At 37.1% G+C, this 26348-nt stretch overlaps 1 protein-coding gene across 1 annotated transcript in view; it reads right to left on the reverse strand.

The window, feature by feature from the left end:
* The window catches only part of HGF (hepatocyte growth factor), a 44326-nt gene extending 18341 nt beyond the window's left edge, over window positions 1-25985 (reverse strand). The window contains exons 1-8 of the mRNA XM_058805963.1: window positions 25943-25985; window positions 24952-25117; window positions 20163-20275; window positions 19448-19562; window positions 15667-15809; window positions 13705-13825; window positions 8772-8890; window positions 6-180 (exon numbers count right to left, since the gene is read on the reverse strand). Coding sequence (XP_058661946.1) covers window positions 6-180; window positions 8772-8890; window positions 13705-13825; window positions 15667-15809; window positions 19448-19562; window positions 20163-20275; window positions 24952-25117; window positions 25943-25985 — 995 coding nt within the window. The remainder of the gene's footprint in view (window positions 1-5; window positions 181-8771; window positions 8891-13704; window positions 13826-15666; window positions 15810-19447; window positions 19563-20162; window positions 20276-24951; window positions 25118-25942) is intronic.
* Between the last annotated feature and the right edge of the window lie 363 nt (window positions 25986-26348).

The raw sequence follows: 26348 nt of genomic DNA on the forward strand, positions 1-26348 counted from the left end.
CTCACTTGCATTTGAAGTTCTCAGGAGTGATGTTGTGCTGGTGAGGAAACTGGGAGTCCCACCTCTGGCACGGGATCCCGCTCCATATGGTGCTGACGGTGCCGCGGTAGCCCTCGCCCTGTCCCCGGACGCACGCTGTGGTCTCGGCTGCCGCCTCTGTGCTGTTCACCACGCTCTCCTCTGCAGACCCAGACAAGAAGGGCTCTTTCATTCTCTTAAGAATGGCTCAGGATGTCACGTTTGAACTCCACATTATTGATAAGAGTCATGGATTGCATGATGTTCGAATCATGGTAATTGCAGTTTTATTGGTGAAATTGCCAATGTGATTAATTTTCTCCTCTTCATACTTACAACATCCACCAAAAATCCAAAATCAAAATAAGTGCCAGACTTAATGCTATTTTATCCAATTGCATGCAAAGAGTCTGCAATATTTTCTTGTGTGAAACACCTGGCCTATGCTGCACCACTGGAGGTTAGAAGATATTCCTGGTTACTTTTTCAAGTTCAGCAAACATCATTCCCTCAACTTTAAAAAACTAAGTGGCCACCCACATGTGCACTGTTAAACATGGTAACACATATTTGTAGGATTAAAATACAATTGGGTTTCTCGAAAGAATTCCCAGAATATCAGGTCACAGGAAAAAAAAGATGCGGATAAAAAACAGTAACAAAAAACTATAGATACTATTATAAGATAATGTGCTAAATTCTTCTAGAAGGTTGTTTTGGTTTGGTTTGGTTTTTATGCCTCATATGGTTGAAAGAGTGAAAAAAACCCCTAGCTTTTGAAATCAAAGATTAGTATTCTCTACAGAGAGAAAAATGTTTTAAAGACTAACAAATTCATCAGACTCAAGATCTCTTACAGATGTTGATATACTCTGCACTCACCCTGGTGTGGGCTGTCTTGAACTAAATTCAGAAAAACAGTGGTTTTGAAATGACTCATTCACATAACTTGAAAGTCTCTTTTTATTTCTTATGCAATTTTCATAATTGCAGATTAATGGCACAGATATTGCATCAGATATATACAAAGTAGTACAAAAACTAAATACACTGCAGTATGAGCAATTCTTCTTCAATATCCTCAAAAGTTCCCAATACAATATTTCAAAAGAAACTGCATATCTGTTGGTAATTGCTATGGTTCACAAGACTAATTTTATTTAGATTTAAACATTCATATTATCTTAAAAGTATTAGTTGCCAGCAAAAAATATGTCAATAAACTTCTTTATTTAGTTTTCTTCAAATGGTCCAATGAATAGAACAGTATTTGTGTGTTACTCATATTGTAGTTCCCTCCTGGTAACTTGAGCCAGTTCCATGAACTTGGAGAAAATATGGATCTTAAGGAAACCAAATGTCATAACAGATGGTTTTGGCTGATTTGCTGACTGATCTTTGACGTTAAAGATCATTTCCCTGTCAGATGATAACATCAAGTTGTGCAGTTGAATTATACATGTATCCATGCATCCCTTTAGCTCTTCATCTGGTTGATGTTTTCAAGTCAGTGTTTCATGGTCAAATTCATTTCCTGTCCCTCCTTCCCAAGGCAAACGTTGTCCTGTTTCAACGGGGTTTTGAGTTCCAAGCTCATTCCAAAGTCAAAAGGGTATGGCACTGCAAGTATCACAAGGACGTTTCTGCAGGCTGACAAATTCACTCTTTATAGGGGAACTCATCAAACACTCGTGCAGCTAGGAACTTTATATTTAGTCTTTAAAAATCACTTTTTAAATAATAAGACTACAAAAAGATGAATTCACACAACTTATAGTAATAAATAGCTGTAATATTTTTGTTTTCCATTATAAGTAATATATGAAAACAAATGAAGTTAATGAAGTTATATTCTAAAATAGCTTCTAAGCTGATTAGAGTGAACATTGCTATGCAACATCCAAATACATATTAGTCTTTTTCAAATATACACACTCTTTTTATACAAATGAAAGAGATCTGGGGAAAGACCTCAAGGGGCAGGGGTAGAAGAATTCCCTAAGATGATAAATTTCAGCATATACCCTGGCTTCATAATATTTCCTAACTAAATTAATAAATTAAAATTTCATAACTCTAGCAAAAAGTCTTCTTAAGTAATAATGTACAAAAAATCAATCAAATATAAGCTGTTGCAAAGACCTTATCTATACACAAAAAGTTACTTTTTCAACTGCAATTAACTGTATAGGGCATCTACTGGGTACTCAGTCATCCTAAAGGAAAAGTAATTAGGTTGGTGTTTATATATTATGTGGGCTTGTTTTTTTTTTTAAATCAGATGCCTGAAATGAAATAAGTGATGCATCAGTTGATTTAATCAAGGCCATAGTAATTTTGTAGAGCATTCCTTCTTGTACATCTGCACATGCACAGTTAATTGTTGAACCTTACATTATGTGTCTGGACAGTGACCTCTACCTGTGGATCAGATTTTACAACTTGGCCGTGTCAAAATATACGATGTAAAGGCATCAGAAGAACTTAACTTTCACATATTTGCACAGCCAAGCCACTTCTGGAAAGACTTGCACTATAATGACTAAGAGAAAATTGTTTCAAATCTGTAACATGATTATCTGCTATTACTTGAAGCAGCTCTCAATAAGAATTCGAGTAATGAGAGAGATCAGTAAAATATTCTTATTTTAACTAATAAACCAGTTTGATTGTTCCAAAAGGTCCACAGAGCCCTCCCCAAATTCTTCTTGCTGCACCACCTGCATATACTACAAATGTCTTATTTTGAAACATGAAAAATGAGACTCCAAAATATTTCCAAACTTAAATTCTGATATTCTGAGGGCACAAGCCCTCAGAACCAATTCCCGTTCTAGCTATTGAGTCTCACAGAAAGCTCAAAACTTACCAACAAAGGCTTGAGAAATCCTTCATTCATCTGCTGATTCCACAAACAGGCATGATGGGAACAGTCTCCCTATTCCTGTTAATGAAAGTTGGGCTGGGTGTGCACAGGAACAGGCAAGAGCTTGAGGAGCAGTGCCTGCATCACCAGACACTGCAGATTATGCAGCACTTGCCAAACTAAGAACTGCCCAGGCTGTCCAAGCCTACAACTTACATACTCATCTCCATTCAGTACTGGTCTTGTTGTTGAGGCTAACTACTCATCACCCACATAGCAAATTAACTAAATTTAATAACTCTGAGCATGAACATCACATGTGCAGAGCATTGGTGAAAGAGCCCTTAGACCACACTCACCAGTTCTCTTACAGGCAAAATCAAGATCAAGATCAAGATCAAAATCTATAAAATTGAGTTCCCATCCTTACCCCAGTAAATCCTCTAAAATATAAATTAAGATCTGAAAATCCAAGGGAGTGTTCCAATGAGGAAGACAATATGAATTTAGCTAGATTAATTTAAAATCAGCAAGCAATTCTTACTTTGAAGTACTTACTAATATTTCACAATGGAAGTTCCCAGAATTTTTTGCTTTAGTTCAAATTTCTTCAGTTCTGAACCGAGATTAAAAGTACTGTTAAAGAAAGATCACACAAAATTCCACCTTATAAAAGACTACTAATTTATGGATTTAGTGGCACTTCTTACTCCTGTAGGAAAGTTCATTATGAATGGAAGAATTTGGTAGTTAGCAGTATTTTGCTGCTTTTGAACTTTGTGGGTTTTTGTTTTCTTTTTTTAAATTCTGGATGACTAAGATTAAACATGTTACTCAGACAGCCACATGAGGGGATTTCCCATTAGCAGTATTTCTATCTTCACATGTTCACTCCAAAGTCCCCAACCAAAGGGCAATAATGCAAAGATGTCCTTTTTTTTTTTCCAAAAAACCCTCTTTTTTTGATACTTCAAAATACATAACTTTATGAATATGGGCCAGCTCATGCATTCATAGAATCTTAAAAGGATGAATTATCATCCAGACCCTTATGTGTAAAGCCACAGATAGTCCTCTCAGTTCTGGTTCTCACAGCAACGCCAGCATGAGGGAATCAGCAGGGGCCTTGAGTCATTCCACAGCTGAAGTAACCAGCTAGACGCTGTTTCACACTTTAATCCCACTGACCCAGAAGAAAATCCTGCACAAATTTTAGGTGAATGGTGAGAATCACACTGACTCAAAAGAAGGTAGAGATTTTGCTAGAGAATATATGATCTTTCATGACAACACAACCTACGTATTTGTGGAAAAAGACACAGTTGGAAAAGAAAAAAGAAGCAGAGTCCTAAATTTTATCATGAGGAAAATACCTGTTCTTGCTTATATTCAGGCAATGTCTCTTCTACAGTGTCAGTCAACAGAAGGAAAATGTGCTCTGATTTGTAGCAAAACAATTTAGAAAGTGGATTCTAAACGTGATCCATGCAATCCTGGAAATGTTATTAAGAAAGCTGAGTGGCATTTTGAAGCTTCTCATGCTCAGTTACATGATCAGTTTTCTTCAATGTACCATGGCATAGTACAAGAATGGAAGAAAAACCCAACTGGTTTTCAGTGTTTTGCTTTTTTTTCAGGAAAAGCATGTGAGAATGTGAAGAAAACAATTATAGCCAAGCTTAAGAATCACAGAACTGAAGGACTCATTGTCACCTATAACCTTCGCACGTACAATTCATTTGTCTGTGAGCAGAGAGATCTTTCCAGGCTGTTCCAGTGTCTACAAGGCTTTAAATTCAAAACGTTTATATTAAAATCTATTAAAAAAAAGTCTCCTCACATTTAGAGTTCCTAAATTTCACTTTCAAATTATCACAGAAATGATGGAAAGTATTTGAGAAGGATCCTTTTAGAGGCAATATGGATTAAGCTGTTGCATGAACAGTGAACACTGGACCTATTCTTTGTCTCCTTGTAAAGCATGATGGAAGGTAACACTTTCTAACCTCTAAATATCAGTCTCTTTTCCCTGCCTCTTTCTACAAACTTCTTTATCTTACACAAATATTAAATTTAAATGAGTCTAACTTTTATTTGTTTACATACAATGATTCAGCAAATAACTCTTTAATCAGAACTGCGCATTCAAATGGACAGTTGAAATCTCTGTTTCTAAAGAATGACTAATTTAATATTAGTGGGGTTTTGCCTTCCCAAAAGCCGTAGGCACACTGCAACAGTTCATTTTTAAATCTAGAGTCTCAATTTTGGTGTTTCATTACTTGTTCTTTCCCATTCAGCTGAGATCTTTGTTGGATTTTCTCAAAGCTTTTCAAGCTCTGGTCACCCCTGACTACTGTCAGTGACTACTGGCGGCAAAGGCTGAATCCACAGTAAAGGCATCTGGGCTGGCTGGACATCAGGTAGGCATCAATGAAACACTGTCCTTAACACAGTAATTCAGGTGGGCATCAATGAAACACTGTCCTTAACACAATAATTCCAAAAAGCTCTGCAGTTCTCAAATGACTGATATATGTAGCTTCCTTTATGAGTCTCAGCACCTCTCTAAAGCTCGTCCATAGAGGAGCTGCTACCCGTTAGGGCTTTAAAAAAATCAGTATTAGTTCCCTACTCCTGTCTTCCCTGTAATCGATCTTCTCATTTATGCCAAAATAACAGTCATTTTCCTTTTTCATGTTTGCTGGCATTGCTTCCATTTCTTCATTTCGTCCTACACTTCTTCATTGCTGTTAGTTGTCCTTTTATCCTCTCTTCTAACTAAAAATTGTCTCAAGCCAAAACCACAGACACATATGTGAGCAACTTCAAACCAGTCCTGGGGTCCCCAAAGTCTTAATCCAAATCCAGTTTTTGCAGCTTGAGCCATCTCTAATTCCTAATTGCTCCTGTCATCTCTTTCTCACAGCCCTGGCTGTAAGCCACAATGTTTTATGCTGCATTCTGTGCTTGGAAGTAAAATTACAATGCCCTCTCTCTCTTCAGTCTTAAAACCATATTTATTTTCTAAGTGCTTCCTTCCACCAACTTCTTTGCTGAAAATTTTGTATATGAGCTGTTGTCAGCATTTTGGCTATAAAGCACACTAGCACTCACGGCATGTAGCAAAAAGCCACAAGCAGCATGCTGCCTTGTGGTCACTCCCCAAAGAGAGGACACCTACATTTTTGTATATGGTCCAAGGACTTGGATTTGCAAAGCATTTTTCCTAATTAGTATTTCTTGTAAATTAAACAAACAGTCCTCAGCATAGGAATTAAAAACCTGTGTGAGAATCCAAACCACAAAGCTATAAAGACCTATAACTCATGATGTTCTCTTTTTAGTGTTCTGAGATTGCAAACAGCCCCAGCATCAGAAACACAGAGCAGCCACCGAAACCCAGAATAGCCAAGTGTTTTGGGCTCCCTGCTAGGAGGTGGGAAAACAGTTTTTTTTATGAGCCTCAAGAAAGACAGAAAACTGAAATAATTTCTTTTAGTATTCTGGCCATCAAGATGGTGATTTAACAGTAGCATCAGCAATAAATTCCCTCAGTGGGTTATAAACGAAAGCGTTGAGCACCATTGCATCTTACATAGAGGGCAATGTCATATGCCTGTGAGAAAAAATCCTTTGAAAATATCTGCTGGATTAAGCTTTCATGACCCTTACTTTTAAACTTTTTTCTCATAGAGATTGCACTATTAATTTCAAAAGAGATACAGTATTCTGCAGGGGAAATACAGTTTTACATGTGAAATTTCCACTGATTTTAATAGAGTTTCTAACTGAAGGAAAGAATTTCTAGTTCCTTCAGTGAACTTTTGCCTAGAAATGAGACAAAAGGCTTTCATCACAATATGAAAATCATTACACTGTGTTTTGGAGTTGTTTTTAATTTCATGTTGATCTTTACCTTTTCTTCAGGGCTCTGCTATGACTTGGTAGACAAAGGTGATAATCCAGTAGTTTTCAGGAGACTTCCCACCTAACTATGTTATAAGGCTGAGGCCAGACTGTAGATACTGGAAGTTTCATGAGGCGTAAGCTTACGTGACCAACAAAGCCAGATGTGAATCCTCAGAACACTGACACATCAGCTCAGGAAATGCCAAAGGATAAAGGTTTATAAAAGTTGCATTTGTGAAACAGTCAGCTGTAACTTAGGAATATTTTTTTTCATAATAGTAACAGGGGAAAAGAACAGTTCTAGTATGCTACACATGATTCATACGTTATCTAATAATTGGAGGAGTGTAGGAAGCACAGTTTAGTTTAAAAAAACAAACCACAAACCAAAACAAAACCCAAACCAACACAGGCCAAAAATCCAAAGCAGCAGCTCCTTACTTAATGGAGCAACTAAAAAATTGAAAGATGATTCAGTTGCGCAGATAAGCAACATGTTCACAAAGGAGATAGTCTGAGCTTTCCCCTTTATCAAAGATTATCAGTAAGCCTAGATACAAAGATATTAATTTCACAGGTAAGATGTTGAAATGGATGTGACTTAATGGGTGCCTGACCCAAAACAAGCAGCAATCCTACCAAGTTTCTTCTGTCTCTGGAGAACCTGATTAGACATTAACCAAAGTATCAAAATAACTTTGCCTTTTTTACAGTGAAATATTTTTGATAATTTAACTACCTTATACTGGAATTACAATGACATGAGATAGAGCAAGTTAAATTACTCTACATCAGGTGGTACAGAATATTCTTACTCAACCCTTGAATTTCAAAAATGGACAAATTTATTAGACCAGACTGAATCTCCAAGACATTGGAACTGGCCTAAGCTGTGAAGAGCCAAGGAGAGAAAATTCTGAATTATTGGTGATTCAGGCAGAATATATGTCATATTTTTTTTAATAAGAATTCTAAGTGAAGGTGGAGAATCCCTCTTCAGGCAGCAATGGCACACAGATAGTTTCATGTCAGGGCTATTACCTCTTCCCTGCCACCCATCCCAATATTTAAAGCAAGTCTCAGTAAAACTGATTCTGCCATCTGTCTTAGCCCCAGTATTACCATGAAAGTATAGAAAAATTGATTTGCTCAAGTTTTTAAGGAATGACCAAGAGTTCTGCCTCCCTTATTGTCCCTTTACTTTTCATTTAAGACATCTAATTATCAGTAAAATAGAGCTTTCAGAGCTGTCAGAAAAGTTAAGATGATCTGAGCTTTGTAGACATAACATGCTGTAGTAAGCTCCAAAATGCTGAACAAGAGCATCTCACAGTGAGCATCCAACAACTGTATGCCTCAATGTCACTTTGATTCAATTCCTTGTCTCTACAGTATGGTTAACAAATGCCACCATCTTGTAACCGATAAATGAAAAGAAATTCATTGCCTGTGGACTGCTTTGATATCAAGTGCTGAATATCACAGAGAGACACATGCAGAAATTAATAACTCTATCTTCAGCACAAGAGTGAATAATGTGCAGGTCCCAAGGCCTAGAACTGCAAAGCAGTAAAAAGTTGTTAGCAGAGGACACTGAGGAGGGATTGTGTGTGTGCGCCAAATGATATTTGATACTCTCAAATGATAACACAAATGTCCAACATGGCCAAACTGATACTGTACATGAGATCCTCATGATTTTGCAGCCTCACTTTTTTAGTTCTTGATTTTCATACATTTTAATGCAATTTACAGTACATAAGACATACATATTCCACTGGTAAGTAACACACAACTCTTCTTTCCTTCTGTCCAGATTGAATATAAAGTGTTTATAGGAGACCCTCTTTGAAAGCTGTGTTTTAAAAGCCAATGAAGGGCAATGAATGAACTAGCGGTGGTCCTACGCTGCTTGAAATATCAGTGTCCAGATTTTGGAAAGGAAAAGGAAGTAATAAATTTTGCTTGAACTCACCACACGTTTTAATTGCACAGAACTCCCAGGGGGTGTTAGGGTCAAGAGTGTAGCACCACGGTCTCGGCTTGCCATCAGGATTGCGGCAGTAATTATCATCAAAGCCCTTGTCAGGATATCTGCAAACCACAACGAGAAACGCGTCAGGGAAGTCTTCCTGGCAACACTGCACTGCCTTCTGCAAGGTACTTAAAGGACAGACTCAGCAGAGGCAAACAAGAACTGGTTCCTATTAACCTCGGGTCTGATCCTGTAGGATGGATGCAAATACCCTTCTAACGCTGTTAAAAAGTTAATAACTTATAAACACTTTCCAAATCTGCAGCAGAGTCAGACCTCCACTGAGGGGACTCCCTGCTGGGCTAATGCACAGGGTACCGGATAGGCAAACTCCACTAATTGCAAAACTCTTGCTCTTGTGTCTGTCAACCCATGACCAGACACTTAAGCCACTCTTTTCTTTTTAAAACACACCAATTAAATGTGGATTATCTAAATACTGCCTGCCATGCTGGACTCATTAAGAAAACAGGTTCTTCAGTGCAACAGCCCTGGGTTCAAACTGGAAGATATTTTGAGCAGCTTTGCTATTAATGATAACTCCATTTTTGTAACAGAGCTTATTTTTGGTCATGCCCTCATTTCAAGCATTGGGAGAAAGAAGGAGTAAAATAAGTAAATAAATTCAGTCTCTCTTTATCTCATTAAGACTTGATAATATTGTGCTATATTTAAATGCTTCCACATTCCTACAGCATCACTGATTATCAGACAGATATCCAAGGTATGTAGGGTTTTTTTGTATAAACACATGGTACTAACATCTGTAAACTTGAAGGAGATAAATGCATCAGGTTGGGTTTTTTTTTTTCTCTAGAGAATACAAATTGTCATGGCCTTCCAGTTTTATTGAAACGTGCTTGCAAAAGAAACAAAAAGTAGATTTGCCTCTGAGGAAAGCCTGAAAAGTATGTAAGAGAGCAATAAAGTTAACTACTTGGGAACCTGAATCCATTTACAACTGCAAGCAGATGTGCTTCACACAAGCAGATGAAAATATGATTTACAAGTGCATGTTTTTGCTAGGATGCTTTTTCTGTCAAATGATCATACTAATTTTGACTCATTTGCAACTTGATCTCCCATTTCTTAGGAAAAGCCAGGTTCCTTCAACTATACAAGGGACAAGGATAAGGTTTAAGTAGAATTCAAAATAAAGAAAACAAAAATGACAACAAAACCACCAAGGAGAAACCTCACCAAACTAGTAATTCAATGGTAGTCAAGAAGCTGGTAGTAATTTCAGATCTAACAGCAGTACCCTATTCTCTATTAGGTGTAAAAAAATCTGTAAAGAACAAGTTATGTCCAAGGATTTCCCAAATAAATAATTAATGGGCTAATAATACAGATGAAAATTATATGGGTTTGGCCTCCCAGTAGATGCAGTGATGAGCTTTGATGCTGGTGGAACACATTCCATGTCAAATGATATGGAAAGTACATGTTACCACCCAAGAACCAAGGTGAGTCCAGGAATGGCAAAGTATCTGCAGTCACAGCTCACAAAAAGCATTTCAAACAGCTCTTGATGCCAAGAACCCATGTTCTAGTATACAAATATCTTTCTTTGCACTGAATGCTCCATTCTTCCTAATATTATATGGCCTATTCCTAGAGTATATCAAATAAAGGTTATTTACTAATTAAAACTTAGGTAGAGATGTTCTTCCATGATCAAGCCGTGAGTGTCTTCATGGGATAGTGTGGTGCCTGTGAGCCAAATTTTTTCACTGACTAGATCTACTTGTCCATTTCTAGAGCAAAACTAGACTTCCCAGTCAATGGTTCTTACCCCAGTATTAAGGGAAGCTTCTATCTTCCTTCATACCCAGCAAGCAACAATTGCTATAAAAAAGGCCAACTAATGCCTTTAAGAAACGAATATTAGCAATGACATAAATAACAGGGCTTCAAACTGTTCCACACAATTCAACAGCGAGGCTATGCAGGATTCCCTCAGAGCTGTCTCTCTGCTGTACACACTCCTCCCTCCCCAGTATATTTGGGCACAGACCCCTTTCTTAGACCTAAGAAAGAGCCTGAGGTGTGAGAGACCTTCTAGAACTCTACATATTTCTGGGTTTTTTTCCCCTTAAAACAGTAATAGCTATACTTCACTGCCAGAACTGAAATGAAGCATCAAGACACATATCTGGTGTCAAAATTAAGACTTTCTCTCTGTTTCTTGAGAAAAGGGAGGAGAGTATTAGCCAAAGAGATAAAATTTATTCTTTTTAAAGACACAGATGCTGATCTCCAGCTCTTCTGGAAATAAAATGAAACTTAGTATTTAAAGCTCTTCACCAATATTTCTTGTCCTCTTTTGTTGTTGTTTGGTTGGTTGGTTTTTTGTTTGCTTTTCTTTTTGTTTGGTTTTTTTTGGGGTTTGTTTTGTTTTATTTTTAAGACATGTAGGACTGGAAACTTGATTTTTTATAAAGTAAATTTTCATACAAGAGATATTAATTAGTGTAAATTATTAGCATCAGGGTAATAATAAAGTGATGTCTGCAGTTATTCACCTCCTATGATACACTTCAACCCTACTTTCCTCCATGTAGTAGATATTTTCACAGGATGTTTGAGCAGAAAAGGACAAAAAAGTTTTCCCCTTATGATGCTCTATGCCTAAGACATTATCCTCAGTGGTCTTCCTTCCATCCTGAGGAGAATACAAGAGAAGTGGAGTTTCAGAATATAATTCTGCATCCACTAAAAGCTGGAAATGGGCCATACAGGAATTGTTTGGGAGAATTCCTTCTGCTTGCTTCAATCACATCTCAGCAGAGAGTAAATATCTTCAGTAACTGACCTCTGAGGGGAGCAAATGTGTAACAATTCATTGAGGTGACAGAGAGTTGTATTTACCCTGAGGAAAAGCACTGTCCAACAGCATGCAGACCTGTGCATTTGGAAACATTACCATCTTTACCAATTTTCTTCATCATTGTAACTGATGAATCCATACATGAAAATAGGTTTAAATCTGTCCAGATAATCCTTCCTGGTTTACAGGTTATTTACATTACACCTGGATGATATATTCTAAGTGTCTCTAGAGACTGGTATATTTTAATGGGTCATTTGTTCCAGACCTTTTCTCTTATTTTCAATTTATACAACTACGAAAAAAAAACCCACCAAAAACCCAGCAAACCAAAACCTTCAGCATTTTAAAAATGTGGTATAATTAAAGTATAATTGCTGCTACTTTTAGTGACCATTCATAGAGCTAATTAACATCAGTGTATCAGAAATATGCTGGACTACATTACTCTTCTGAAAGCTCACTGAAGTCAGTTCAATCTGGACGGGTTGCTTTTTGATTAAAAAAAAAACAAAAGCACTTTATTACTGTCTGAAAACTTTCAAGAAGATGTGTTCAGAAGGAATTATTTCAAAGAGGAATACGATTGTTCGTAAGACTGTGGTTAGTCTGAAAAGTCATTTTGCAAAACAATCAGAAATTAATGGAAAAAAAGAAATTTCCTCCTGACAGTAAAATTATTATTGTTTGTACCCATGAGTTCTATAAATGTTTCACTCCAAAGGAACAAAACTGTTTCTGTGACTTATTCTAGAATACACAGTAAGTGCACGGTAGAACTCAGAAACAGATTATCTTCAGTCCTGCTCTGCTAATACAAAATATTTATTGTGGCAGAACAATGGGATAGACTGCTATTATTCATGAAACAGATCATCCAAGCCAAGGGAAAAAAGAGATTATACCACATAAGCTCCAAAACTCCAGATCCTCAATGTTTTGTTGAATAATCAGGCTTTCTAAAACCCACCAGTACCCATATCTTTTAGAACAAAAATAATGCTTTATTTGGTGAAACACTTTAACATTTAAAAAGATACTTTCAGTGGAAGGTCTTAATGATTCTGATGTTGTTGATTCTTGGAGTCTTTGTCTGGCAGTTTAAGTTTATTCAAAACAATATATAAATTGAATTAATCCAAAATCCAGAATAAAACTAAAATGAAACTGTAGCCCAGTTTGAGATGAACAGAGACCCCCTCCTGTGTGGCCTAACCCCTTCCCAGCCTCTCCCTCCCACAATACTTTCAGAAGTGTGTATTATAGATGACCCTTTGTAGTTGGATGAATTTGGCCCTGTAGGACAAACGCTAACAGGGATGAAATTTGTCTTGTTATTTCTGACTCAGCTTTTGGCACTGTGAATCAGTGCCTAAATTAAAAAGGAAAAAAAAAAAAAAAAGAAAACAAGTCTAATAAAGAAATCCATGTTCATAAAGTGCTAAACAGAATGATTAAATCCTTTCCCAGGGTGAATAAACAGATGTAATGGTCAAACAGTTCAGTCAAGCAAATTGGATACTTAAATGTGATTATTATGGAAGGTCACCTACAGCTTTAAAGCTGTTCTATATTGCAAAAGGGAGGATATTGTTATTTGACAATATTGGAAGTTTACATTCATCAATTGTGTTAAGAGATCTAACAAAAATTTATTACTTTAAATCATTATTTATTATGTGATTAAGGTATTTAAGCTGACTGCAGCTGCATACCAATACATACAGAAATATTCAGAAATTATTTATTTACTGTCAATGAACTAGGGAGGAATTTTTGATCAATTAAAGAAGTAGCAGCATTAGCACACTAGTCAGGCACAGGATGCAACCAGAACTGCACAAAACAGCCTCTACTCTCCATCCTGCATCTCCATTGTGTCAGTAGCCAGCCTACACCAGGGGCCATGAGCCCAAGCATCTAAAACTGGTGAACTCCATAAATTTCAGTTGAGCTAATGCTAGTTTTGCTCAGCTGGTTCCAGAATGTGTGTAATTTTCAAATTATGACCACATGGTCTTGCTTGGGGGCAGGAGAGGTTACCTCTCTGGACGAAATTTGTGCTTGTGCGGTCTCTGAAGATCCCAGCGCTGACACTCCTTGCCTGTCTCGGTGTGATCCATTGGCCCCCTGTAACTCTCTCCATTGCAGGTCATGCATTCAACTAGGACAAAAAAAATGGACACTAGTCATTTACTACACTAATGCTTACACCATAAAAAAACAAACAAACAAACAAACAAACAACCCCCCCCAAAAAAAAACAACAGCAAAAAAACCAACAAAAAAACCAACCCCCCCCCCCAAAAACCCCCCCACCAAATTAAAACCAAACCATCCCCCCCAAAAAAAACCAAAAACAAAACCACAAAAAACTACAACCAAAACAAAACCAAAGAAATCAGCATAAAAAAACCCAATGTGCCATTGCTTTTATATAATGATATCAACCTAAAGAGGTACTAAAAAAGTATATCTTTCTGTTGGGTTGGTATGTGTAATGCCCTTCGGAATATAATTTTATGTTTTAATGTTAATACAGATGCTTAAATTTTATATCACTTTCTAGGACACTTCCAGTTTTGAAGCAGGTAGAGGGGACCTACTAGAGGCATTCATGCTCCTACCATTCTTTTACTAAACTTACAGTTAGTAAGAGAGACACATAGCTATGGAAAAAGTATTTTTTAAAGGTGATATTACCTAATTAGCACCTAATTATTTTTCTAAATCACTCTAAGTCACAGTATAATTGCAGTACAAGTTTAAGTGCAGAATATTGGCGAAATCCCAATTTTAGTGCAGTAAAGTATGTCTCTTTATATATCCAGCACTTCCAGCTATGTATGATACTGTATCTTTTTGAAGATTATGGTTTTTGGCAGCTTAAACTAAGGTACATTTTCAGTGTGGAAAAGAGGATAGGGTGCATGGAGGGAGAGTGGTCAAAAGTTACCAAAGGAATTTGAAAGCATTGTTGAACAAAATTTAGAATGAAAGGTCTGAAAATATAAAAAAAAAATCACCAGAATTTACTGTAGACAAACTTCTCACGTACTCCCTAATTACAGTAATTGTAAGGGAGAATCATTTAGAAAATACTATTTTAAGGAATTGCAGATATCACAAACCATCAGCTACCAAAGTCCTCATCCTAAATTGAGCTCCAGGTCAAATATCCCATTTGCAGTTCACATAAGTTTATCTTTAAATGACAGATTTTTAGCAAATTCTCAAGCTCTGTGTAAATTATTCTATTCCTCCTTCTCTTTCTTTCTCCCATCCAGTCTCCCTCTCTCCCTCCCTCTCCTCTTTCTTTCCTAAGGACAGCACAGCTATTGCATGTAACACATTAGCAGGAAAATTAAAGGCATCCTATCTTGAAAATTTAAATAAGTTGATTGACTGGAACTGAATTGGCTGATTAGCAAGATATAAGAGCTTAATTTGGAGGTTAACAGAACTTAAAAGTCAACAAATGCAACGGTGCATATAAAGTGTCTTTCAAATTCTCTGACTTGAAAGTCAAATGGGGTTGGATTTGCTAAGAGTTATACTTATTTACAGTATTTATTCAAAAAGCAAAATGCATGCTTATCTTAAGCTTTCATCTTGTAATCCAGTATCTATATTTTCATCGAAAAGAAGACGAAAAGCTGATTTTACCATGGAATGGCACTAGATGATTTTATCACATAGTAATACTGAAATTGTAATGGATTCACTATAGACTAGACCAGATAAAAAAAAAAAAGGATCACATTTGTGTGATCAGCACAACTTCATTGTTCAAGCTCCTCCATAACCTGAATAAAGCTGCTGAGCCTGAAACCTTCCAGCACACTGGAATTCCACAAGATCTCCTCTTCCTCTAACAACTTCTTTTTTTGCTATGTGAGTTACTCTCACTGAGAAATCACCCATTCTTTCTCTAAAGGCTGTGAGCAAGTGATTGCTGAGAGCTCTGAGCAGAGGCAGCTTTCTGCAGGAGCTGTGCTGGGTTACCTTCTGAGCACAGGGGGATGTCACAGACTTCGTGGCGCGTCTCTGGGCTGGTGGTGAAGCACCACGGGCCCCCCTCTTCCCCTCGGGGGTTCCGGCAGTAGTTTTCCCTCAGGTCTTTTCCCCGATAGCTCGAAGGCAAAAAGCTAGTTTTAAAATGACAATCATTACAGTATAAGAGCATGCAAAGGTTGGGGTTAATCATACTATTTTTACAAACAGTTAGAAACAAGCACATCTCTGCTTCCTTCTCCCTCCACCCTGTCTAAGCAAATGCACACACCCAAATATCTGTCCGTACACAAATACACATCTTCAGTTGGGATTACTCAACCTAAATGGCCTAAATCTGGGACAATTTGTCTAGCCCATAGCGTGCTCAAGAGAGTTTTACTCCCATCCCTCAGCTGTCCAGAGACAGCTATCTAGGGCAGAGCCAGAGGCAGTCACACACTCCCTGCCAGCCTGCACTGTGCTCTCCTTCAGGAGCTCTGGGTGCATAGGGGCAGATTGGGTCTGTAACCACGAGGGCTGTCTGTCCTGTGCATGCTGGCACGTACAACAGGTCCAGCTGGGCTCAGAGCTCACCTACAATGTGAAACCCACAAGTAGAGAAACCTCTTTGCATCCCTGGTCAGGCAGCAGCAAGAACTGATCAGCAGCATGCAAGTGTGACCAAGTCTGTGCTACACCTCACTGAGAGGCTTTCACTGCCTGAAACCAGGGACTGCTTTGTATTTCAGCACAAGAGATTTCCCCAGATGCCATTTTAGCTGTTCTTAGCTAAAAAATGTTCATGTTCTTTTAGCATGTTCCTTCATACTCTGCCACACTGTTGCACCTCAGGCATTTAACAAAACTCCAGCTGACTTAACATGTCCAGGATCAAGGTGGTTTCTTCTCAGGTATCTGTGAAGGTATGTGCTTACATCTAGAGAAACCATGCCATATACAGTGACACACACACACACTTCATATAATATAGTAATGCACCTTTTATTCTAGAAGTATCTAATATTTTATTTGGAGTGCTTTGGGAGAGAGAATTAAGAAGAAAATTTTGGCATGACATTTTATTCAAGTTTTATTCCCATTAATGAAATACTTGAACTCACTGATGTGAAAAATACCACTTTTAATTACATTGAGGTTCTAGTCAATGCAGCATGGAAACATCATATAAAGATGCTATTTTATTTTTGGTGCTTGAATAGATTAATTTTTATGTCATTCCTGCTGCCTATAAAAGTGGTGCTTCTTTTTTCTCCTCTGTATCCTAATAATGAAAGTATCTTAAACTTTTTTAATTAAAGACTCTCAGGTGAACATTTTTGATGAGACATTCACACCTGCATATGGGTTAAAGTGGTATGTCAGTGCCTATTAGACTATTCTATTTAACTTTTCTGCTCATTAGAAAATATAGGGAAAAGGCATCTCAAATTACATCAGATATACTGTAAGAGCATTAAAAAAAAGAAAAAGTCTAAATTATTAGCTCTAGGGATGCAAGATGGGTCAGATATATAAATGGCTTCAACAGGTACTGAAGCAAAGATCTTGAGACAGGAAAGGATGAGTTGCAGCAAAGATCTACCCAGAAATGGAAGAAAGGGCCACTCCTAAAACTGATGATTTAGTTCATCTCCATTAAGTAAGGAAAGAAAATAAAAAAAGCCAAAAACTGAAGCCAGTAGGAGTAATGGTATAAACAGATTCAACCACACAAAAGCCATGGAAACTAGCCAAGAGTCTACAAAGCATTGGTCTGCTCTTTGACCATTTCTCTTTTAGACCTTTATACATTGGACTTTTCAATTTAAAACTCTCTTAGAGTCTTAAATTTGTACTAGGATAGAGATGTCAATAATAGAAAGCAGAGTTTTGCTGGGAATCTCTGTGTTCTGATGGAATACAAATAAAAATATGACTTGCTAGATTGAAGCAAAAGTTTAAAGTTTCAAGATGTTTCCATTCTTCCTAGAAATATAATTCAAAATCATTAAAATACATTTCTCCTTTAAATATGAAAAAGGAATTTATTTTCCAATGGCACTTTGTGATAATCAACTGTTGAGAAAAACCAACCTACAAGGCTAAGCCTTTTGTACTAATAAGTTCCAAACACATCACTACTGTCTGCTTCTTTCCACCTCCCTCATGTCTCTGATGATGAAATCATATTTTCTGATGTTGAAAAACAAAATTAGCATGCAGCCACCTCATTTATCCGGTGACCTTTTAAAAATTAAACCCATTGCACAAGGCAGGAGAACAGTCACTCTCATAAAATTCATCATAGAAGAGTGGCTGTCCAAATGCAATGGATACAACTGTGAATGTGATAAAACTGTGTATGCTGGGTATTAAAATGCAATTTAGTGATAATATGTGCTATCTAGACACTTTCCTTTCTCTTATTATATAAAGTCACATGTATATTATGTAGAATAAATGCTCATTTTTGCTTAGGTTATAAAGATTAAGAATTCTGTCACTTCTGAAATGTGAAGATATCTAATTCAAGGTGCTGAGTCTCAAGAAGTCATTGCTGTGGGATCTGGTGGTATTTATGGTTTGCTCCCAGTTAAGAACAGGTCTGGTCCCAAACTGAGGAGCAGACACTGCTGTCTATACTGTAAGAGCCAAGTCCAGTAAGTCTAAGCCTGAGGCTCAGCTTTGTAACACATCATAAGAGGACAGAATTCAACTATCCTTTGCCTTTTAATGTTGTTCCAAGATATCCTCTTGCACACTGGATTGATTTGGTCAGGACAGGACTGAGCAGTGCACAGCCCAGTTCCTCAGCAGCCATCTCCAGTTTGGCTCCTCCTAAACAAACTGCTGACCCTGGGAGTCTGGAGCAAAAGGCGGCAATGTGGATAGCAAACTTATGGGTGAAAGGACATTTTGGTTTTGTCTCTTAAAGTTTTATTATCTACATGGTTAAAGCCAGTACAAAAGAGTTTAAAGAGGAGTGGTTCAAGAGTACACCAGTATTTTGTAGTCCTTTAACTGGTTTCCGGGAACATTTGCTGGGGATGAGTCTGTTTTTACCATTACTCTTGCTGGCTTCAGGTTTTGGCTTTCTTCTCTTTTTCCTTAGCCAATAGAGTTCAACTGGATTTACTCTCAAGGTGTAAGTTTGGCCTCAGTTTCTCACTGTACCAGATCCTACTCTGAAAAGATAAGTCCTGTACATGCTCCCTCAGTGTTTAGCTTGTATAATCTGAAAGGAAGGATTTGAAAAACCTCTTCAGTCCTTTCCATGGATTTTTGCCTGGCCTAAGTGCTTCATAGAGTTTAACATATTTCATAAATAACAGAGAATTGACAGTAACTATGCAAAATATACTAACAATACACTAAGCAAATAGGTGATCTACTATCCCCTGCTTCCTAATAAAGTGGTTTTCAAAATTGCTTATTCCTTGGGAGTTGATTAGTAGACAGTGATGAACTTCCAGACCCTGGGCTGAAATAACGCAGATGTTTTGTTTCTGCCAGTAGCTAAGAGATCAAAAGGATATAAACAGCTTAAAAAAAAAAAAAAACAACACAGGAAAAAAAGAGATACAGACACACAGGCTGGCATTAGGAGAGAACTTTTTGGAGAAAGTCCAAGATAGGGATTCTCTGGGATCTGGAGAATGGCATCTCTTGGAGAAAGGCAAGAATATACCTAGGAGATTTTGTTTTCTAATGTTAGTTTTCCCATAAATTCTTATGCTTTATGGAAGCTGTCTGAGCACTATTCCCATTGTCTCTGCTCCTGAACTCTTACCTGTGCTCATGGGGGATCATTGAATTCCAGGCCTGACACTGGATACCACTTTTGGTAACAGATATTGTTCCTTTATAGTCTGCTCCTTTTCCAATGATACAATTTCTGACATAATCTATTGAAATAAAAGAGAAGAAAATGAGGGATTTGGTTTATGTATGAAAAACTAAAGCTCATCTTCTGCTTTCACATAAAATAATTATTACCATTTACCTTCCTAAATCTTAAAAATACTGTTTATTTGTTGACATAGATGCCTATCTTTTTTTTTTTTCCCAAATATTGATCACTATCTGACCACCAAAAAATTCTGGAAAAGTTTCCAATGTATCTGATGGAAAAAAACTCCATGTCTGAGGACTTATGTATTTTACTCATTAGTACATAAGAGCAGTATTAACTAATAAATGGTAACTCATACCAGCTCATACTGAGCTGCTCAGTAGCAAACTGAAGTAGAAAACTGAAACTAGTATGTATGACAGTAGGAAAATATATAGATTTGAAAACTGGTACCAACAGCAAGTATATAGACAAGTTTGCATGACAGCAAACTCAGGATATGTGTAAATAAAACTGTAGGATGCAGCTTTCAAAATGCATGAAAGCATCCATGCCTAGGATGTTCCTACAGCCAAAAAATCACTGACTGACCTCAGGGGTTTTTTTTCCCCTCCCTAGCTGGGAAAACAAAATCAGTAAATAAATCAGTTACCCTTCTTTTCATACAGATCAAACGCATGGTCTTGCTTCTTTCTCACACCATTTGTCAAGCTGTTGAAGGATAACCAATGGCACCGTTTTGTAACTCTGTCATAAGCAAAGGCCCTGCAAAGAAAATCTGGATGAGAAAAAAATCTCTGTGTGGTTTATAATAATGACACATGGCCTGCCAAGGAGCATGCAATGACATCAGATTTATTTTTACTGGGAAAGTCAGAGAAACAGTCCAAATTACTATTTAAACCCACAACTGTGCTGACAAGAGCAAAGAAACAAAGAAATTAAATTGATGTGGTCATTACATTAAATACCAGTTTGGTTGTCACACTAATCTAAGAGTTCCCTTGTCATTAAAGATCTTTATTTTAAAACTTAGATAAATGTGACTGAGACAGCATTTGTGTCCTCAGTTACGCTGCTCCCTGGGAAAAAAACCAAAACTGTGAAGACTCAAACATTATCTTTGCTGTCCTTACAATATGCCTCTGAAATAGTTAAAGTATCTCACACTGATGGATTGAGGAAAATTCAACATAAGGAATCTGTTTCTTGCCTAGAACAACAGAGCTGTTTAAAAACAAGATTATTTTTATTTGTATTTTTATTTAACAAATAAACTGTGATAGGGTACCTAGAATTTTTCTTGCTCACTTTTGTTTTCTTTTTTTTTTTTTCTTTTTATCAAACTGCTTTCCAGGAGTGAATACAATATGTGCCTAATTGACTAGATATGGGGGAGGGCAAGAAAGACAAACAAAACCACAGAGTAAAAACACTTTATTTCAATACTTGAAATTAAAAATGCTGACCGTTTTCTCCTAAAACAGTTTTGAAAGGATAGTCTTTAACTAGAGGTAAAATATTTCAAAGGATATTAAAACCACAATTAACCGCCTTGGAGGGGGCAACTTTTTTCCTTAATTTTTCATTTGAACAAAATAAAAAATAACTGACATTATTTCCTCTAGTCTACCATAAATTCTACATTTTTGTCACTCATCCCATACCTTCTGAGATATTTTATTCTGATCTGAGAAGGCATTTTAACACTACTTGATAATATCCAAGAGTCACAGATTTTTTACACTTCATCCATACTTCGGCTATGCCATATTCTTCAGCACTGCATCCTTCAACAAAAAGTTCCTTGATCTTCATTTAATTCACCATACAAGCTTTCTGTGTGAGATCTTGCTGGCTTCAGTTGAAAATGCTACAAGGTCCTATCCAATCTCCCCAGTCTTCTCTCTTTCAAACATCTTCTTCATTATCGTTTCCATCACCAAACAGATTTTTCATCCAACTGCTCTCTCTACTCTGTTGACTCCAAATGTTTCCAACCTGCTAACCTTCATCCCTCTGCCCTTGTGCAGCCTTCTGTTCTCTTCTGGCTGATTCTCAAATTCGAGCATATCCAAATGCCTCTAACTCCATCACTCACAAAAATATCCTTGACCTTTCCTGCCTTTCCAATTACATTCTCTTTTCCGCTCCTCCCTCCTAAAGAGGGAATGCAGAATGCACTGTTTACAAACTATTCTTCCAGTTTTTGCCTTTCAGTTGCCGTTTGGTTTCTTTCCAGTTTGGCTTCAACCAGTTCTGCACATAAAAGTTTGCAACAATCTTTTCTTGGACCCAAATCTGGAGGGTTTTTATACCTCCAAAGTCAACATATTTGAGCGAATTCTTGGACTTTCTTCTACTGATACTGCCGATCACAACAATTTTTTTTGTTTTTTGGTTTCTCTTTGTGCTGAGGTAGTATGTAGATTTTCTTGCAGGTGCTGAAATTCTGTTGTCTATACTGAAATCCCTTCCTGGGTAAATACAGACACTCCAAGCAGATAACCAGATAACAAAGGACAAGACAGTGACAACTTTGCAGCTAAGGAATGGACACACCTGCAAAAGTCACCTGTATAGTAAATAAAAGAGTAACTGTAGTGATTTTTTTTCATCCATAGGGCTTAGGTTTCATCCATAGGGCATAGGTTTTGGGAAAAACCTAAAGGATGACTGTAGGAAAACAGAGGGAGCTTCACTGCTAAGGTGGTGAAACAAAGGAATAGAACAGTTCAGCAGCAGCTTGAGAAAACTGATAGGGAAGGCAGAAAAAAAGGCTCAGAGATTTATGAAGTCAAAAACACAGTATAAGTGAATCTCAGGAGTTCTTTGATGGAGGATTTTAGGAATAATGTTATGAAAAAGAAACAAGTCTAGATAAGGATCTGGTAACTCAGCTGGAAATGAACAATATCTGTGTAAGCATGACAGCAAAGGGAATAGAGTAAGTATCTGTTCTCAAAAGTTACATATATTAGCTTCAACAAAAAGTGTTAGAGTTAAAATCATCAAGGATTAATGATTAAACAATAAAATACTCAAAATTTACTTACATGTGACACAGAAACTTATAAAGAAGAAATGGCAAGTTGTCTTAATTTCTCCCCTCCTCCAGAAAATAAGGAGTACCTGAACCTTTACAAGACTGTAGCGCCTGAAATCTGCTACTTTTACCACTTTCTGGCAAAAAAGAAACTTAACACTGTTCCTGCTTGTGTACCTCACAGTGCACAGACACAGATGTTGTTGCTCCCAATACTACTGTCCCAATTATGTTACAAAGCAGTTCCATTTTTAATTCTTACATAAAGCTTACACACAGAAAATAAAACATGAGTGCTGTGACCCAAGTGATGGAGAACTGTGGTGTAGATGTGGAGTATAAGAATCAAGCCATGAAAATGTCAATAAACATAGGAAGTTTCAAGTCTCATATTTCAAGCATTTAAAATGTCATTTTGTGTTACTTCTTATTTTAGAATGCTCCCACAGCAGGCAGGAAGCTAATTGGTTTTCATTTAAGTTGGCAACAAATTTCACCTTGTAATAACCATGTACTGGTATAAAGTTAAAGACTGGGATCCTAGAAATAAAGGGGAAACATTAGTAAACACTGGATCCTTTAAAAGGGAACACATGCAAAATATGTGTTTACAGTAGCATCAAAGAACAGTTCACACTGCAAAAGGATCCATATGGGGCCAAAAGGGAAACCACAAGAATGTTCTGAAATCCCTGTAAAGAAAATCCCATGCACTCTGTGCATAATGGTAGCACAGGCAAGACCTCATCACCTACATCTCTTCTGCTAAAGCAGGTTTTTAGCACCTTCCCTGCTAAAAGCCCACCAGGGAAAGCAGGAATTCAGAGAGTAAGTCATCAGGATCTGCAATTCTTCTCCAGACTCAGTGTAACATAATTGCATGACAGATTGCCATTCTGTTATCTGCGAGCAGGGCTTTTCCAAGCTGTACTCTCAAAGTCCCTCATGTCTCCTTTATGTTGTTGCATTGATTCATTAAGGGAGAAATTGCCCCCTGAGATATCCATCAGACACTTTGTAAAAAAAAAAAAAAGCTACAAAACATGAAAACATTTTAAAAATTCTGAGAGACTCTAAATTAATTGTATTGTAAAAGAGACTAGACACATATATTAACTTGCTCTTTATTTTCAGAACACAAAAGATAGCATCTGGAGCAACTACAATTGGCTTGAGACAGTTTTCCTAAACTGATGCTAGAATATAAAATTGTTGTTTTCTTGGAGTTATTCAGAATTTGCTTTATACTGTGATACTTAATTTTGTAATACTTCTTGCTGCTGCTCATCAGAACTCAAGGATGTTTTGCTGTATTGAATACAACCTGATCCTTTTGGCAATGACATCAGTGGAAGCCCTGCCAATAGGGCCTCCAGGTGTACCAGGTGAAAAGTGTTAGTGCCTGGAAAATATTTTCTATCTGAAAAAAGTTACCTCTGCTCATTATTTACACATATAAACAGAGTACAGAATGATACAAATGAGATCTTGCAACAATGGTATTACAGGTTTACTGGAGGATTTAATCACAGTTGAGAACCTTCTCTGCCAAGGAAGAATATTTGTTGTCTTATTTCATCTAGCTTCCATTTGTGCCAATTGTCAAAATTGTTTTATATTTCAAGTTCAGGCTCACGTTTAGCCCAGTACTCACCAGTACAGAGGTCATCCACTCTCTCCAAGATCTTCTGCAATTCCTTTCATTGACTGCTAAAGGTCTAGACTAAGAGAGGCCAGGGGATCATGTAGGTCTAATATGTCAGAAAAATGATATTGATTTGTTCCAAAAAATAGTGGAGAGTGTGTAAAAGGCAGACAAGTGATCAGCTGCATGATATGTTTCTAAGAGACAGCAGATGCTGAAGGATAGCCATCCACAGCCCAGGTTTGATTCCATTGTATCAGATTCACAGTACTTGCCAGTGAACTTCTGCAGGGCATGTATCTGGGCTCCATGTGTGAGGGTCTCATTGATTTCAGCAGGAGTAATGTGCAAAGAATGAAGACAGAATATGGTCTGAAGTGGTGCTGAAACACTTCAGCTATGATGCGTGACAATAACTACTTTATAAGAAACCTGAAAATCTCAGAAATGTTCACCTAATGCTACATTGCAGCCCAAGTGATCAGCATCTTAACATGAGTACATTTTGTCAGCTATGTTATGGAAAAGATTACTGATTGGACAAGCTAAGAAGACAGACAACTCAGATAAAGCCTCAGACTGACACTCTCTGGACAGGTAGAGCAAGGTCACTGAAATCAAAAATCACAATCTAGGTTGTTCTCAGTACAAGCTACCATTGATGACAATCACAGAGAGATCTTTGGTCAAAGCCTGTTATACCTGTTTCCTTAGGGAAAAAAAAACAAACAAAAGAGATACATAACTTACTTGCAAGTGAAGGAAAGGCCCTTGTTCCTGCTGCATCTCTTTGCACATTGCTCTGTGGTATTTAACAGCTTCGTTTTTACTTCCAGTGTTTTGTTTACTTTAATGAGCATCAACTCTCCTGTTTTTTTGAAGTCATGAAGAGGATTTCTCTTTTTGCCTTTGCCCTCTAAAAAAAAGAAACAAAGAATAAGAAGAAAAAAAACCACAAAAAATATTCTTAAGAAGAATGCTGAGATTAAGGATGGCATTAGATACGAATAATATTTTCTAGGAATTATCTTCAGAACCTAAAGCATAGACAATCTCACAAAAATAGGGTATAAGTATATACTGCAGAAGAATTGATTATTTTAGACAATGACTTCCATTTTAAAAACCAAAATAGTAGGAAATATAGCAAAACCAGTTTCAAATAAGACTTGCACAATGCTGTAAAAGGGTAAAAGGAAAAGTTCTCATGCTTTGTAAATTTTTTTCAGAACCTGCAAAATATGCCAAATAATTACCTGAGATCTTGTAAATATTTCCATGAGAAGCTCAAGTGAAAAAGAACATCACTTGCTGAATGCAAAAAGCAGTTCTTAAAACAATACACTTATCACAAATTGTGAAAAAATTGGATTCTGGAAGTAACACAAAATAATCATCTCACTGCTCCAGTGAAGTCTCAGTGTGAATGTTGTGTCCAGTATAAGTGTGACTGATCTAGAATTGTAGCTCACAGAAAAGATTATAAGGTCAGACAGAGGCCATAGCATGGAAATAGTCTGTAGTGTTGCAAAGATTCCTGCAAAAATGAACACAATGATCTCGTTTCCATGTCTCTATTGAAAAGCCCAGAGGCAGAGGTATCGAATGGAGGGAGGAAGATTGGCTAAAGATGTTTGGCTAAAGTGCAAGTGGAAAGGTCTTTGATATCTGCAAGAAAATTCCAGAATTTTCCCAATATTTATTTATATTTTTGCTTTACATTCCATGAAAACCAGTCTACCAGTGAAGGCTATTCCATTGTCTCTGAAGACAGATGAGCACATCTGGCGATAACTGTCCCTATTCTGTCAGATGAGTAACATAGAGAGAATAAATTGCCCTGTGGATCTATTTCTCCTATTTCACTCAGTGATCCCAGATGATCTTTTTGGATTAGATGGCTTATCCACGTAAGGTTAGGTGAATAAATTCCTCCTTAGTTTACAGAGTAGATAATATTATTTTCCGTAACTTCTTCCCATGTAACTGTATTCACAGCTGTCCTTTCATTTTTCTCTACAGACTCTGCAACAATAATAGAACACAAATGCTCAGGTTCAATTTATTAAATTTCACCAGAGGTTTTCCAATAACCTCAGCCCAGTGCTCTGAACAGATCCTCAGGCACATGCAGAGTGCACTTAGGC

The sequence above is a fragment of the Ammospiza caudacuta genome, chromosome 5 (genome assembly GCF_027887145.1).
Source record: "Ammospiza caudacuta isolate bAmmCau1 chromosome 5, bAmmCau1.pri, whole genome shotgun sequence".
NCBI classification, from domain to species: Eukaryota; Metazoa; Chordata; class Aves; order Passeriformes; family Passerellidae; genus Ammospiza; species Ammospiza caudacuta.